The 17759-nt window shown below is 41.7% G+C and overlaps 1 protein-coding gene across 1 annotated transcript in view; it reads right to left on the bottom strand.

Annotated features, from left to right (window-relative positions):
* The window catches only part of PDIA5 (protein disulfide isomerase family A member 5), a 92091-nt gene that overhangs the window by 25868 nt on the left and 48464 nt on the right, over positions 1-17759 (bottom strand). Inside the window, exons 13-15 of the mRNA XM_042827018.1 lie at positions 5361-5431; positions 4156-4319; positions 1627-1757 (exon numbers count right to left, since the gene is read on the bottom strand). Coding sequence (XP_042682952.1) covers positions 1627-1757; positions 4156-4319; positions 5361-5431 — 366 coding nt within the window. The remainder of the gene's footprint in view (positions 1-1626; positions 1758-4155; positions 4320-5360; positions 5432-17759) is intronic.

Below are 17759 nucleotides of genomic sequence, written 5' to 3'. Positions count from 1 at the left end.
CACATAGCACTATAACCATGCAGTGCAAGAACGCATCAGGTTGGTTCTTCAAGGCAGCCCTTCAGTCTTCCATCATGCAAACCTTGCTTTCACAGCCCATTCACACAAACAGGGACAGGCTGACCTTTGCTCAGCACCACCTGCAAACACAGTGAGAGCTGCCTTGTCCATTCAACCCGACAGTTCCATACTTACTGCACTCAGTCTTTGCTTTAAACACACCCTTGAAGAGGACAAAACTTAATGCCTCAAAGTGATGCAGCTAAAAAACCGAAAACTTTCCACAGGAAGCTGAGAGAGAGTAACCCCTAAAGCTCATTATTTCATATGGAAGCATTTGATTATCAAGTTGCAACTTACTCTAAACTGGTTGAGATCCATGAATTGGGAGCACACGGGCAATTTTCAGCCAACAACGGGAAGGAACTGGAGTTGAGATGGGAGGGATTAAGTCCCTTTCCCTTTTCTTTTACAACCTTCCAGAAACCTTCTTTCTGAATTGTACCCCTCCTATCTCTCCACAAGCACATTCAGCAGGGCTCCTCAGGAGCCTCAAACCACTCATGTCTAATTCTCTAAAACAAAAGCAAAATAAGGAGCTGCCTGATTAAGCATCAAGGAACTGTTTTTGTGTCTTTTTTTCCCCCTTTCATTCTGAAAAACACCTTCAGTTTTATGGAACCATATTGACAACTGCTTATCTCAAAGGTTACCTGTGAGCAGCAGGGCTACCCATCTGATAGGGAAGAATTTCTCGCATACTGGGAAGCTAAGTCACTGTGCTATAAAAGCAAATTAATACGACTTAGTTGAGTGCCAGAACTATCTTCTCCCTTTGGAGAACTTCACCAAAATTAAGCACCTGTGCTGAGTCTGCATGCCTCTGAAACAACAGAGGAAACTAGAAGAGGTGATTCTGCTAGCTGCAGTAATACATCAAGAACCACAGGCATACTCAGAGATAAGCAGATACCTGGAAATGGCATGTACCTCCGAAGACATCTAAGATGAAGGGAAGGGGAAAACGTGTGGCATTTTCTCATTTTCTTCTCATTCACCTAACTTATAAGAAGCTTGATTCAAAACTTCTCTAGAAATATTTTTACAAGCTTTAAAAACAAAGCATGTGTGTGATGCATGCAAAACAATCCTGAAAGGTGAAGCTATGCCAATATTCTGAGTCGAAATTTAGATGTAGAGTTATTATGGACATTTATTCCATCAAAATTTGCTTTCTTCCTCTAGGGGGTGATTCCTCCTACACTACTGTATCAATTTCACTTCTGAAGTGCTGCATTAATGGTCCAGGCTCTCTGTGCCCATTGCCCTATAAAAGATCACATTTTGTTATGTGGACCATAAAATGCTGCAGAGGAAAATAAATTTGTTTCTTTTTTGTTCCCCTGCCTGCTTTGGTGCCTGCATTAACATAGTAACTCTTTAAATAAATTCTGCATACTGTTTTGTTTCCAATTTATAAAGACACATAAGATAGTGCCCCAAGCAGTTGTACTTGGAACCAATTCTTTACTCTTACAAAGCCTGAGAACAGGAGGGGAACTAATTTGCCATTTCATAAGCTGTAGGGCTCATAAAACTCAACCACATGCAGAAGTGTGTACTCACACGGTGCGTAGAACATGACAAGGGTGTGCTTCTTCTTCTTCAAGGACTCCCTGAAGTCTTCTCCAGCAAGATGGATAACACTGCTCTGTTTTTCTTCCCATGCAGGCTCAGGTGGAGGTGGTGCTTCAGGACTAGAAAAGAAGTGAAATCAGTTTGAAAATGTTTTTGGAAACACGTGAACAAGGCATCACATCCTGGTCACAGCTACCCTAAGAGACCAAGGCAAAACAATCCATCGTGGTGTCTGTGCTTTACGAAAACATGCTCAATATTTCCAACATCAAGTAACAAGAAGATGCTTATTATTTTCTGTAACTCAATAAAAATAAAATTTAAGTGATCTTATTGAAGCATACGAATAGGTACGCAGAACAAAGATCTTCTATATTATATCCAACATCTGGCTGCAAAGAACATTGCTTCTAATATCACTGTGGGCACGAATTGAGAACAGCAAGCAGATGGAATCAAAAGGCAACCAATATAGGACAGCATCTTCCATTCAAACTCCCTTTTTGTTCTCTTTATTGCCATCACGCAAACTTCTATAAAGAATTTCATGACCCTCTCTTGAATTCAGATATTAAAGCCAGGATGCAATAATCAGTATCAATCCACTTGGAAGACTGGGGGTGACTGAACTGGAATATTTTACCTTGATAAAGAGAATGTCATGTTTCAATTATGACTGCACATACTGACTAGATCAGAGCAATCCTGCATATCTAGAGCACCTCTAACAAAACTTCTGCTATTCACCAGCTCACAGACTTCTCTCAGACTCATTAAATTCATTCCTGCTGTATTCTTAAATAGTGATTACTTATATAAAATCATCAGAACGGAGCCATGGTATGAAGACCTTCATATGTCGCCTTGGTAATAAATTAGATTTTTAGACTCTCCTGTCACTTTGAATGACATATTAAGTTGTATCAGGTGCATAAAAACTACGTGGAGAAAAATCTCAATTTTTAAAGTTCTTCTCAAGGTCACTTGATGGACATCCATTTTATTTCCATCGGTATCGATTTGCCAGCTGCTAGCAACAGAATTAGGCCAGCTGATCTGAGCTTTCACATGAACACTCTTGGTGTGAGCTATCATCGATTACAGTTACAGTCAGAGGTGCGAGTTCATCTCACATGGACCTCCCCATGGTGACCAGAAATAAGCTACGCAAATACTGCTAACAACAGTGTGGCAGCACAGACTACAAGCCCAACAAAGACTGGGAAATGGAGCTGAAACCCATGCTGTCCCAGACAGACCACTAAGCAGGACAGGTTTCCACAAGCTTTAATTTTATCTCTAGCTTGTACCCCACACGCATCCCTATTCCTACCAACTTCAGAGCAGCTATAACAATTTGATCCCACATAAGCAGATAGGGATGTTATTCTACTGCACCTCTCTTTGGGAAAGCATCTAGCAGTTAGACTAGGAGACAAGGAGGCTGTATTGCCCCCGTGCGAACTGGTAGATAAAAGCATTCTAGCAGCACAGCTGGATCTGGGAGGGATGAACACCCTCTTCCTCAGAGCTTATTCACCTGCTGATATGAACAGGCAGCATCAACCTGAGTACTTAATACAACAAAAATCACATCATGTTCAAAATCCTCCAACAAACTGATGAAACTAGGCCAGAGATTTAACATCCACTATTGACACAGCAGCCTGTGTAAGCAAGGAGGCCAAGAGTACTGTCTGTGAATGTACAGCGTAGATAAAACTGCTCAACACGCAGCAAAGATGCTGCCAGGCTAAACCTGTTACCTGATCTGAAGTACTCAGATACAAACACCCTCCCCTAATCAAATATGAGTCGGAAAAATTAAAATTATACTCCTCACACCATCTGCACTTAATGATTAAATGATTTTAAAGCTTCACAAGACACAGATGTTTTCCACTGAGTGTGGAAATGCTTTATACTGCAGTGCTTAAATAAACACATTTTATTCTAAAATATTTTGAGATTGTATGAATAACTTTCTTCTTTGAAATGAAATTATTTTCAACATACATCAACTTATGCATATTTTAGCACATCAGTCGAGGAAAGCGGGGAGGTGCAGACAGGTGGGTGCTGCTTCTGTTGGTCTGGCTTTCCTTCAGCCCCATGCAGCAGGCAGTGCAGGCACTGGCTCTGAAAAGCTGGAAGGAGAAAAGTGCAACTACATAGCTTCAGTTACTTAGTGAAGTCTGCTGCTTGGTCTAAAGAGGGAACAGCAAACATTCTGTTTATTTTCAGAACCACCGCTATTCCTTCTCTGGAGAGAGGCTTAGTGTACATTTGAAAAATATTTACTTGGGGAAAGAATTACCAGGACAACAATGAATAACCCCACAGCAAATAAAGGATTTGGTGTATTAGAGATCACAATTAACATACATGTTTGTATGGCTTCGAATACTGGAATTCAATTTGCTTCTGTTAGCAAGGGATTTAGGCAGCTGATGAAGCCAGATTTAAGATTTGCTCCCTCAGAAAAGCAGACTTCAGGAGGCAGTAGACAGAACTTACTTTTGCAGCCAATCGATGATCTTCTTTTTCGTTCTGAGGTGTGGCAGAGTGTATTTCTCTTCTCCATCCTTAAAGTACTTCACCGTAGGAAACCCTGAGATGTGGTATCTTTCTGCCAGTGCTTTGTTGACAGTAGCATCTACTGCTGCAAGGACACCTGGGCTCTACAACATAAACAAACAGCTATAAATCAAAGGAAAGCACACACACATCTTTGGCAAGAAGCAGTGGATTTAAGCACAATTAATTACTGAGTCTAGCTGCCTTGCTTTCTCAGGTCCTCAGTGAAGATACAAAGAAAGGCACAGGCCTGATGGAAAGCCAGGAAGGGACATTTTACGGACTAAATGTAACCAGTGTATTATTACTCATTCTCTTTCCCTCTTCTGACAAGATTTCCTATAGACAATTCTTTCTGTAGTGCTTAAGAGCTGCTCCAAGGAAGAGCATTTCCTCCCACAAGTCCATTTCTCCCAGCAAAAATAAATTGTTAAAGACATATTTGAAGGCAAATTGATCTCTTCCTGACTTGTGGGTAACTTTACATGGATGACCTTGACAATTATGGGAGAACAGACATTTGTTGGATGTGACTGATCTGCTCTTTGTTCTGCACATCTTCCTGTCCTCCAACAGTGACTCCAGATGTCTACAATGGAGATGTCTGAAGTTTGGGGAGATGAATCCTATTTCTGCATGGTGTACACAGAGCAAGGCTGGATCAATACCACTAATACTTACACTGTCAAGACTCTCCTCTCCAGCTATGCTGATGGAGCACTTAAGATGACGCTAATGGAGTGATGCAACCATAAAAGCAGGATGTATGAAAGAGGGATCAACCCCCTTTGTTGTTTTTTTTTTTTCCAAATCTAATTCATAAATAAAAGTCTGTTTCTTCACATTCAATGCCTTTAAATAAAGCAAAAAAAATCCTTTTTGGATTTGATCATATTATGTACAAGCTCTGCAGCAGAATACATAAACGTTTTTCGATTTTGTTTTCGTTCAAGACAGAATGTTCTTTCTAAGACTTTGGCAGGCCTCATGCATTAGCGATGAGACTGTTCTTTGGAAGCACATTTTGAAGGGTCCTGTGGGAGGATGAGAACAGCTGAATTTGTTGTAGGAAGAAAAGTCACTTTTATTAGTCCAGTTATTTATTACTGATTATTTGAAGGATATAATAAAGGAAATTAGCTTACATCACTGCCTGCATGGAGAAACTCTGCAGCCTTCTCATATTCTGGCTTCATTTTCTTACAGTGCCCACACCCTACCAAAAAAAAAAAAAAAAAAAAAAAACAAAAAAAAACAAAAAAAACCAAAAAAGTTAACTTGTACAAGCCATGGTTATTTGCTGACCCATCCAGCCATTACCACAATCCAAGCCCATGTGGTAGGGCGGTAGAGATCTACTAGATTTCAGTATGCATTTTGCTTTATTAGTAAAGGCTTACTATGATTTAGGATGTTTACAAAGCAGTCACAACAATTTGAGCAAGGAATTTAACCTTCTTAGAAACACTTTAGGAAACTCCACAGATTCACACCCAGACCACTTCCCTCCCTGAAGCTCTATTCACAGTACTGCTCAAACCCATCACTTCTAGCACACTCTTGGGCATGGCATGAGCTAACCGTTTTAGTTTCCAATTCTTTATCTGCATTTAAAAGAAACAATACAGGCTCTCACATGACTTCCTGACTTTAAGCAGAGGCTTATGCTAGCACAGCTTAATAGAGTTGTGTAATTTGAACTAAACTGCATTGATAATAAGCCATACTTTACACTGGTGTGGTGTGTCCCTCTAGCAAGGATTTGCACTGATTTAATCACGTCAGCGTAATTACACCACCACATATGTTCTCAACATAAGTAGGCCTGTAAAACCAAGATAATGGTGCTTCTTTGCTCGTGCAAATTCTCCAGAGAGATCTGTCATTACTTCACTGCTTAGAGCTGACATAATAATAAAGTAAAAAGAATGAACGAATGAGAAAAACAGATTTAAAATAAACTATCTGGGTGCAAATTAAAATGCTTTCACCTGGTACAGCTGCTTCCATGCAAACTGAGCTCTTTGGGATCAGGTGAGAGTCCTGTGGTGACAAGGGATGCTGAGACTTGAGGGGGGAGCAGCAGGATCGATGCAGTCTTGGTGCACCGACTGTAGATGCAGAGCTACCATCAGGTGCACTGCACAACCCTTCAGTCACACTGTTGCCTGCCCTGGCACAATGCAACCCCTGCAAGACCTCACCATACTGCAGCACAGCCTGCTTCTCTTTCTTCAGCTGTTATTGTTGGAACACACATTTGAAAGTTAAGACTTTGCTGAGCCTCCAAAAGTTGTAGCAGCAAATACAGCTAGAAATCTGTTACAGGATGGCTTCAGCAACAGCAGCTCCTGAGGCATCCAGGCAGAAAGGGCGGGGGTTATTTTTACACCACTGTCTAAAAGAGAATCAAGCCAGGATTGAATCTTCATGTCACTCTGATTCCCACTAATGGGATGCCTGACAACAACCAGACACAAACCTGACAAAGATTTGGAGGTGAATTTGGGAAGACACTGAAAAAGGCTGCGGAAGAGTTACTGCCTCAGCACTGCTCGTCTTGGGTAAGAGCACAAAAGAGCCTGGCAAAATGATTTATTTGCCACCCACAGACAACTTGCAGGCATATGGCTTTCTGGAATGGGCTGACAGCTCCCTTTGACACCTGCCTGAATTGATTTATTTCTTCCTTTAAGAGCAGGGAACTTTATCCATTTAGTGTTCCTCTTCACTTTAAGTAAGGGGCAGCTCGAATCACAGCTCACGTACCTGGGAACTTCATTGAATTAGCTCAAATCATTTGTTTGGGGAAAAAAAGAAAAGATTTTTCTGCAGAGGTAAGTTCATCTTGGCAGGTGTTACACTGTGTTAGCTAAAGCCTGAGCAAATAGTGCTCTAAATACTGGATCCACACATCATCTGTTATATTCCATAGTTACAAATACTAGATCTGACCAACAAAAAGCATCAAACAACTACAGTTTTCACATAGCTATGCAGAGAAAAAAGGAACTGAGCTAGGCATACTTTGACCAGGTATATATTAAAAAACAAAAAACAAAAACCAATTCAAAGCATATGAAATTTGTGTAAATAAAATTTTGGATAAATATATTCATACTAATAAGTTTCAGCATTCTGGGTTCTTCAAAACATCACACAGATACAGCACTACAGATTTAGAATCACAGAACTGTTCAAGTTAGAAAGGACCTTCAAAGGCCATTTAGTTCAACGCCCCTGCCATGAGCAGGGACACCTACAGCTCCATCAGGGCACTTAGAGCTAGCTAACTCACACTTAACATAAAGGGAAGGCAGGTTCAGGTCTTTAAAGGCATTTGAATGCAAGCTGAAGTCCTCAAATCTTTATCATGCAGCGCCTGTCCTAGCCCTGGCAGAGGACAGTAGGAAGTGCCAGTCTAGGGATAAAAAAACCTGAAGATGGGACAAGAAATCTCAAGAGCTTCTCCCATGACAAATGATGTTTATCTGGCCATCTTTACAAGAATTTTGCTATTGCATGCCACAGCCTGTTCCCATCTACCAGGGCAGAGGGTGGAGAGAGAAGTCAGAAGTCATATCCACACACCGCAAACCCATTCATCTCTCCTACAATTATTTATCCTACCTTTCAACAGTCCTGCGAGGATTGCCATTAAATTCAAGGCCAATGAAAAAGTTGTTTAAATGAATACCAAGGTCACCATCTCTCCTGTGACTGCCATGTTAGGCTCTTCCGCAGCAGTTGTATCCCCCTGCACTAAGCTTCTCCAGTTCTAGAAATTTTCTGTCAATAAAATGAATGGGAAAACAATAACAACCCCACAGGCTCTCAGCCCAGATGTTTCAGTGTGCTGCATAAAGCCTCATTCTGCTCCAGCAGAAGAAAAGGACAGGTTCCCTCTGTCCTGTGGGTGAGTGCCTGCTTCTGCAGGTGGGCTGTGGGGCCTGGGCACCTCAGATGCCCTCCAAGTACATCATGCGGCTCAATGTCCACAGAGATCCAGGGTCCGAGGTGCTCAAATGGCAAAGAGCATGCGGTGTAAGTCTAAAGGAAGAGTGTTACAAGACAAGGAGGTAAAGCTTACAAAAATCAGTGCTAGGACTTCTGGTACAAGATAGGCTCTTGTTAACCGGCTAAAAGAGACGCTTAAATGAAGTGAGAATTCTGTTTTCCCAGTTTATTTATAATCTATCTTCATGTTTGTCACATAGCTTGGCAGATAAACAGCTCCTTCCTTTAGTGCAGCTGTCACAGCTCACCTGGACCCTTCCAACAAGGGCCACTGTGGGTTCCTCCATTCAAACAGGGCAACCTCCCTCCCGAACTCTGCTACAGGACAGCACTCAGCCAGCACTCTGTCCCTTCCAGAGCATGATCATACTCCTGCAAAGAGGGATGGCCAAGCATGGACAGAGTGATGCTGACGTGTGGCACACTGATGATGGGAAATGCACCAAACAATTTGTTTCCCAAGTATCTGTATTCACTTATAGCAGCCTGTTTGGTATTGCTGCAGACACCACTCAGAGTGCATTTGCTGCAAACTCTTACAAAAGGAAATAACAAACACTCCCATTGCTATCAGCTAGTTTTGCCTGCAGAGGACAGGCAGAAAAGCAGCCAAGCATCCTCAGCTAAGCTCCCGCATGTGCTATCTTAGTGCTGGCTCCAGAACATAAAACTGTTTCTCTGTTATTTATTGTTTCCTTCTTTCAGGTTATTACAGTTATACAATTAAACACTAGATTTTGGTAAAATCCTTGCATTTTAACACAACGCTGACTGAGGACCAGAAGTATACGTGACAAGCAAGAGATAAAGGCCAACATCCAGGTGACTGGATAAGGAATTTCCGGCATGGAGAACCCTAGAGACTAATTAAATTGCAAATAAAGATTTTAAAGAATCATTAAATTTCTGCTATCGACGGATTGCCTGAGTGCTGTTATCGTGTCCCAGCTATTATCACACCGTGCCATCTCCACACACATTTACAGCTGCATACCAAAATATTTCCATCAACCCGATGAGAAACCAAATTTGAAGCACAAAATATGCCCTGCTCTCAGCAACTGAGTCAATAGCAGTTCAAGCTACATTCAGAGATTTACCAAGAATTTCAAGAAAAAGACAATCTAAAAAAAGAAATTCAGTGACACCTTTACTCTTCTAAGCATTTAACACAAGGAAATCTTGTGGTTTCTCTATTCTTAATCCCAGAGGAACAGTCACCTCTAAAAGCCACAGAATAGCCAGCCCTGCCTTACATTTTCCCTGCTTTATGTTTGAACCCATATGATTAGAATCATTAAGGCTGGAAAAGACCACTAGGCTCATCTATAGTCCAGCCATCAGCCCATCACCACCATGTCCACTAAACACATCCCACTTGTGCATATTAAAATGGGAGCATGTATGTGGTGGGGAGGTGCTAATAATCCTGCGGGACACAGGAAGGAATACAGAAGCCCCAGCCCTCTCATTACCTATATGAGAACACAAATGGATTCTCTCCTGCCACAAATGTCTTTACCAGGCAAAGACTTCTTAAGCAGAATATAATAGTGTTACTCTCTGGTTTGATGTGAGACAGCTTGTAGCTCTTCTACCACTGTCAGAGAGCACAAGAACAGCTGCAGATTCCCTTGCATAATTTAGCTGTCTGCATTGCAGACATCTGGTGGGAAATCATCCACAAATTTGGCAGGGAGGGTTCAAACAATGATGGAAGCTTTTTCTCCCCCATAATCACAGGTACATGTTTCAAGATGGGTTGGATCCATGTTCACTTAACAGTTGCAACAGTTCACAAAACCTGGCTGCTTTTGACCCAGGCTATGAGAACACAGAGGAACTAGGAAGATGGAAGCATAAGGAAGTGCTTCAGTGTTTTGGAGCAGTGCTGTGTCCCATGTGCAGAGCTGCTGGCACTAAGGCAAACATCAGCCCTGCCTGAATCACCACCAAGGGATTCTTATGGACACAGTGAGACCCCCAGGAGGGCATGGGAATTACCTGACCCTGCCTGTGCAGAAGGATGCACGCAGAGCCAGCGGAGCTTCTACTACTCTGTATCTGATCACCTTGGCTACAGAGGTGAAAGCATTTGAGATCCAATTCTTGATCATTTTTTATCCATGCTGGCAGAATTATTTTCCTCAGCGTCACTGAAACAGCTCAGCAGATTTGCTCTAGAGAGTTAAAGTGCAAGATAGTAGGATTTTTTCCTCCAAAAAGACAATCAAATCACTGCATTATTTAAGGCAAATCACATTGAGTGACAACTGAGTTCACAAAGCGTACCCTCCAGGAGCCCCACCTGTGCTCAAGGCAACCCCAGCCCCAGCAGAAGGGCTATCTGCAGCCAGCAGCACACCTAGCAAAGGTAAGCTTGGTGCAGAGGAGGAAGTAACACAGTACAATCTCACACACAGGGACCAAGGGAACATAATTCTTACAACCTCCTGCATAACACATACCTCCACTGTGGTTGTGCTGGAGCACGTGTTCTTCTGACGTAAAGGCTCAGGGGAGAGGGTGGATATTCTTTTGAAGGCAAACTTCAGCCACAGGCTGCTATCTCTGCTCCATCTCACCCTCAGAGGCATTTCTTTGTATTTAACCCTACAAGGATCCCCAGAGGAGCTGGGCTTCTGGAGTTAACTTTGGAAAAATATACTCCTATCTTCCATAGCACCAAGACATGCACAGCAAAGCCCTCTAGCTAATCGCTGTCTTTATTTAACATGAACTAACAACAAAAATATCACACTGTTCCTCATTTCCATTCCAAATCTGGCTTCAGCTTCCAGCTGTTGGAGATTACACAGCACTTACACAGGCTCTTAGCCAAAGCTATATGGTGCAATCAGTGGGAGTCAGTGTTGGGAGACAATGGTGCCTCCTACCATCCCCTTGGGAGGAAAAGAAGGTGGATCAGCTGGCATCAGGAGATAGGAATTACACTTCCTACATCAGCTTAGAGGAACATGGCCCTGTGAGTAGGTGTTGAAAATTAATCTCATATTGCAATATGAAAGAGAGACAACAGCACAGCTGCCTGATGGTGAAATTATTGAGAATTTATGAAAAGTACCACCAGAAGGATTCCTCCTCAGTTGCAATATATTTATTCAATTTCCAAAAAATATCCCCCCTTCTCCATTCCAAGATGATCAACAAAATTTTATTCTAGGGAGAGAAGTCGCAAAGTTCACACCCCCACACCACTAAGGAAGATTTTATGTTCTCAACTTAGCCATGAAAACACTTAAGAGCTGAGGTTGGACAAAACAGCAGTGACCACCCAGTTCAGGAAAACAGTATAGCAAATAAGAGCATAGGATGCAATTAGTATTAAAAACAAAAACAACAAAATGGATGCAAAATTGAGGTCTCCATAGGAAATGATATCCCAACACACTGAAGATTGAAGGGTGTAAAGCTTTAAAGCAATGGTCAACATTAGCTTTACAGAAGTTACCTACAGAACATTAGTTACTGAAGTTACCTACAGAAGGCAAGTATCAGGAAGGGATACTGCATACAACATGCACCTTCTGTCCAAAATGAGAGCAAAAACAGTTACCTGCTGAGATGCATTCACCTAGTGAATGTAGCAGTGGTGTGCTGGAATGCTCACTAACCACAAGTGGTCAGGGCCCAGAAGATGTCTTCATCACCAGCACAACACCCCAGTTGTGAACCCAGGGTTCGTTTATTAACAACTCAAAGACGGCAACACTTGCTGATTCACCAACTGAAAGGGCACAAGGAAATGACAGGCAAGAAATCTTTCACCGCAGGTTTCTCTGTCCGTTATCCACCCTGTAAAGTTAGCTCCTGCTCTGTCTTCCATAAGATAAAAAGATTTCAAGTCATTAAGTATTTAGGAAGATAAATTTGATAATGAAAACTTTGCTGGTAATGACTGAAGTGGCAGAGATATTTGTAAGGCCCTTTCCAAACTGAGAACTCTTCATGATATGTTAAGCTCATCCAGGCAAGGAAATTAATTTACTTCAGAAGAAATAAACCTGGTGGCTTAATTCTTGTAACTAATTCTTACTGTTAACTGGTCATTACAGGTAAGCAAAGTAAACCTATAAAAATAAATTATGCCTCACTCCTATTAGAACTTAATGTAAGAGCTCTGATGCTTATGAGTATGCTGGGGTCAACTTTGCAGGACAGTCATCTAACCCACAAAGAAGGACCTTAACTGGACACAAAGATCAGCTGAAATTACTAAAGCCTTTTAAAAGGTCACTCTGGCAAGAAGCACTCCCAGAGAAGGAGAGAACAAGGTGAGACACCCAGCCCCACTTAAACCATAAGGACTTCTTAGGAGAGAAAGAAGGCTGCAGAAAGGAGGGAAATGGGGCAGCAAATCCCCAAACAAACTATATGTTCCTGTCACAACACCTGACATATGTTTACAGGAAGATCTTTTCTTGATTGGAATGGCCTTCATAAATGTCTTCCTACCAGAGAAAATAATTGCTTTATATCAGACACAAATGCTTAGCAATACGGGTCACAATTGTACAAATCAAAGCAAGGAACTAAACTTTTACATTTCCAGGCCAAGGCTATCATTTTCTATCACTGGATCATCCTCTTTATGACTTTACCCTGCTCAAAGAGCACAAACTGCTTCAAAAAGAATGTTCTTATACAAACAGCATGCTGCAATATCAAAAGTCTGACACAGAAAACGGAGTCTGTCATTACCATCCTCGCCCTTTTCATTAGATATCTTATCAAGTTTTATTGCACAACCTACTTACTAGGATTTTTATATTCTCCATACTCCTGTTTATATTAAGTGCCACTAAAAGTCATATTGATTTTTTTTTTTTTTTTTTTTTTATGTTTAAGCCCCAAGAAATGTAGGTGGGATGGTTGTTAAGAAAAATAATCCATGCCAGGTTCTTCATTTTATCAATTTGCTGCATTTTCAGAACTCACGTTTAAGCGTGCTCCTAAAAATCTCCACTGAAAATCATTGCTATAATTACTTTAATGAGGCAGGTCACTGCACTGAACTACTTGCACTCCCCAACATTTCCTTCGGTGATATTCACATACACAGAAGTACTACACATCAAGCACCATCCTACCATAGACTTGTACGCTTTAAATATCGATGAACATGGTTTGAGTGTCCCAGTCCTCAACATTCTGAAACCAACTACACTCAGAAGCTGTTCACTTCACTGGAAGCCACGTATTTACCCCTTTTCTATGAAGAATGTGTCTGTTAATGGAGCCTGCCAGCTGAGCGCGTACATTCAATGAACAGAAAGTTGGCACAATTTACACTTATCCAGGGAATGTGTTTATTATATATGCCATTAAAAATGCATTAAGGCAGCATTAAAAGGTAACACCTACAGGATGCAATGAGTCAGGAAGCATTACACTGAAACTGAAAATGATCTCTTCACCTCAGTATCCAGACTTTCAGAAGAGCAACATTCATCATCCCAGTGCCCCAGCACGACAATTCCATCTTTCAGAGACTAGGGCATTCAACCTCTCCCCAGCCCACCCTGACATCTGCCCTGCTTCACCAAACTGAGTACGGCTATGACCAACTAAAGGTTCATAATGTTAACAAGAAAGTCTGTCCTGTCCGAAACTTTCTCTAATTACTGTAAGAACGAAGAGAGTATTTTCTCTAGGAGGAGCAGGAGCAAGCCCATAGCACACACCTTGACACACGCAGATCTTCTGGATCATCCCACAGACAAGCACAGCTTCATCAGTTGGATATGGCTTCTGTTAAACTCACAGCTTGCCTTATACTCTTACGGGCCTCTTGTAATCCCTTCAGACTACAGCAACATAGCACAGAACTGCTTGCCTTCATTTCCTTCTGATTACAGCATTAGTGAATAACCAACACAATTCTTTTCAAAGCCCTGCCTGTACAGAAAGTGCAATTTAAAAAGCAGAGCTCATACACAAGGTTGGATTGTCAAAGCTTATAAAGACCCTTCAGGAAACTAAAGCAGCTTCCTGACCAAAGCCTACATCCTGGCAAGCTTTTGACTCCCAGCCCCCTGCCATTCCCAGGGGTAAACCATGTTCTGAAGACTCCTCAACTTCTGCTGCAATAACGAGCCCGTCACACAAAGCTGTATTCATAACTACAGACCTGGAAACAACAGCACAGGTGTGGAGAGATACTGGTGTAGACCCTACTTTCGTTGCTCATGGGAAACCACCTACGAAACTAAGCAATGGAGACTGCCAACATTTTGTCTTAGAAGTCACTCCTATGTCAGATACAGCCACGTCAAATAAAAAATAGAAGATATTTCCCTCCATTCCACATTCAGTGCTGCTATGTGGATAACCCACATGCCTTTAACCTCTATTGGTACAACTGCAATGGTTTACATTTAGAAAAACAAACATCTTTGAAATAGGAATTAGCACGGAAAAACTTGAGATCATATTTACTTATTTATTACAAGCTGCCAATGCTACACTGCTGCTGACCTGTGCTCAAAGAGCTTTTTCTTTTATTATTTTTTTTTAGGCTACACAATAAATTAATTCCTCAGCCTTTTCAACTTGCGGTCTCACTGCTGAGGCTGCCAATGGCTGCACCAATTAGCACTAGCTGCAGTGGTAGCTTGCTTTCATGGAGACCTTTCATAAGGAACCAGTGGGGGTCTGAAAGGGAGACTTATTTATAGTTGTAAAACCCAGTTGTTTTTTTTTTTAAAAAAAAAAAGCAGGCTTGATTTTGTGTGCACGTTTTGGTTTTTGCTTTACTTTAAATATAAAGTGAGCAATAGACTCCCATGTCCTAATCTCACCACACGCAGCAAGAAGAAAGAAACCCAACTCCCACTGACACCAATGACAGTGCTCTGTCACGGAGAGATCCAAGCCTGCTGTTTGGTTTGAAGCTGGAGGCCTTCATCTTGTACTGGGCTAATCGGTTGGCATTCTTAGCAATGAGTCCCCAAAGTAGCTTAAAACCTTGGAGTTTAATGTATGGGAAGGAGGAGGGAAGGGAAGGAGGGTGTGAAGAGGTGTTTCTCCAAATCTAAATTGATAAAACAGCTTCCAGCACAATTAAAAATGGGCACAGCTGAATAGTTGGCTTTGGAGAACACTAACAGTGTAATTTATCAGGCTGGTTTATAAAAGGAGAGAAAATATCTAAGGACAGAAAAGGAATTTCTCAGATATTTCAACAACACATCAAAACTGTAATGCTTTTTATCAAGATTTATTCTTCCCTCCCTTCTACTAGGAGGGAGCAATAGGAGGTAATGGCACGGCTGCATCTCCAAAGCAGTTTCCAAGAACAAATTAAGGAGCAAAGAAAAAATAAGCTGTGTGATCCTTGCCTGCCTTCCTTATCAAGGAAAGAAAACAGCAACAGCTTCAATATCCCACTAGCCATGTTTTTCCTAACTTTACACTCTGCAGCTATAACTTATACAGTGCCTAACAAGTAGTCCTATAAGGAAAACTGGGCAAAAGACAGGCTTAACATGAATTTAAGCTCCTACACAAGGAAGAAATACTGCAGAAAAGGATGCTATAAGTGTTTAATTCTTAAAATGTCAATGCATACTCAAAGTAAGGCCAAACTGTCTTTTCTCCTCTCCTTTACCCCTGGCACCAGTATCAGACCACAATTGCTATTGTGGCGAAATGCTATTATGGCAAATAGCGTGTGAGAGGGAGAAAGAGCAACCACGGGAGGCTGCCAACCCTCACCCAACAAGAGCTGCTGGTTACTGGGATCTGCACTCACTGAACGTCCCCAGGGAGGCTGCAGCTTCTGGTGACATCAGGACATGGTTCCACACAGAAGGTATCCTGAACACAAACGCTTTAAAACATTAGTGGTCATTTGTGCTAACAAAACACTGCTGAATTGGATTTAATTTCAATGCAAGATTTCAAACACTTTTCAGTAGCATTTGAATCAACTTATAAGCAACTCGGTTTGGGTTATTTTGTGCAAAATTCAAATCTTGGGTTGGGGCACAAAGATGGAAGAAATATGGAACAGGAAATTATTATTATTTTTCTTTTATTTGACAAAAACCAGTCTGAAAGACTGCAAGCTGCACTAATTTGGCAAATATTTTGGGCAGTGTTATTTTAAAACTAGCATTTGACTCAGCAGTTTGACGGGGACAACTGAAAATAAACAGGACTCTTCTGCACTGAAGTGGTTCAGGAACATTTTAAGTCCCAGTGAGTCCCTGTGTCACTAAGCATTCAGAAACATTTGACTGGCAGCATCGCTTAAATTTGGAGACGATCAGCACCCAGCTGTCGTCTCAGGCATCTAAATAAACTGATCAGCATATAGCATGGATATCAAGAGGCACAGACAGACATAGAGTTCTTATTTTCACTGCTATCAGAAAGCTATGATGAGCTGTCTTTATTGAGGCTGTGGTACAGCTGTAGTACACCTTTGTTTGGTGTGATGCATATTCTTTTAGAGACTGAACTGTTACTACTGTATAAGGCCAATTCAAGCAACAACTCCAAAACCTCCAGGGCAAAGGGCCATTTATTTGCTCTCCATTTGTAGAGCACTACATTGGAGATTTCAGTTTATAACCAAATTCTCTTCTGTGACAAGTAGCAACACAGAAGACCCACTTGGAATGTCTGCAAGATCAGTCACCTTCATCAACAGTTTTGCATGACATGAGCAGCAAAGCTGAGTGAACCCTCAGGATGTCTGGATGCACCCACGATAATCATACGCTTACCACCAGCATTTATAAAATTTCAACATAATTCTCAAGGAGGAAGGAACACAATGCTTGCCTGCTCTTTGGCAGTGACTGAGGAAACGTGCCTTCAGATTCTTAGCTCCTTGAGTTGCTGCTGACCTTTGCTAAATGCTCAGCTTTGCTGAACATCCTCTTAAAATCTATAAAGGAGTTTCATAAGGTTAAAAGTCCTACTGTGCCCCCAATGACCTGCAAAATGAAAGCAGGACAAACTCATCCCACCTGCATTCACCCTGATTCTCAGGGCCAGCAGCAGCTACCCAAAGCAGCACATCTTCTGTTTGGTGGCTGTGCTACATCACTGCAGGAAAGGTAAGGCCTCTGAGAGCAAGAGGTGCAAGCTGCATTCGACAAACATTCCCGATACGTTTAACTCAGACACAGCTAGTCTAGCTGAACTTGGTTACACACCAGGTCTCATTTCACATAATGCTGCAACACTTCTAATTGGGCTACTGAGCACAGCTGATTGTGAATCATGATGGCATGGTCCTCAGGGGTGACCATTAGTAGCCGCAGGCATGGAGACCCAATTGGTTGCATTCATCACAGCACCTAATTCTGCAGTTCACAGCTATTTACTATGAATACGTTCGGCTCAAGTGTACCTTCAGCACTTGCAGCTTCCATTTTCCCCACATGCATCTTAACATTACAGTATATTAATGCGCTGGCTATCTGACTATGAAATTGTAATTTAAGCATCACTGAAACAATTCTGCCTCTCCAAAACACAGGATTTGTAGCATG

The sequence above is a fragment of the Centrocercus urophasianus genome, unplaced genomic scaffold (genome assembly GCF_019232065.1).
Source record: "Centrocercus urophasianus isolate 14NV4802_14NV808 unplaced genomic scaffold, USGS_Curo_1.0 seq_28, whole genome shotgun sequence".
Taxonomy (NCBI): Eukaryota; Metazoa; Chordata; class Aves; order Galliformes; family Phasianidae; genus Centrocercus; species Centrocercus urophasianus.
Note: the sequence above shows the minus strand (reverse complement) of the source record. Positions and strands in the feature narration are given on the sequence as shown.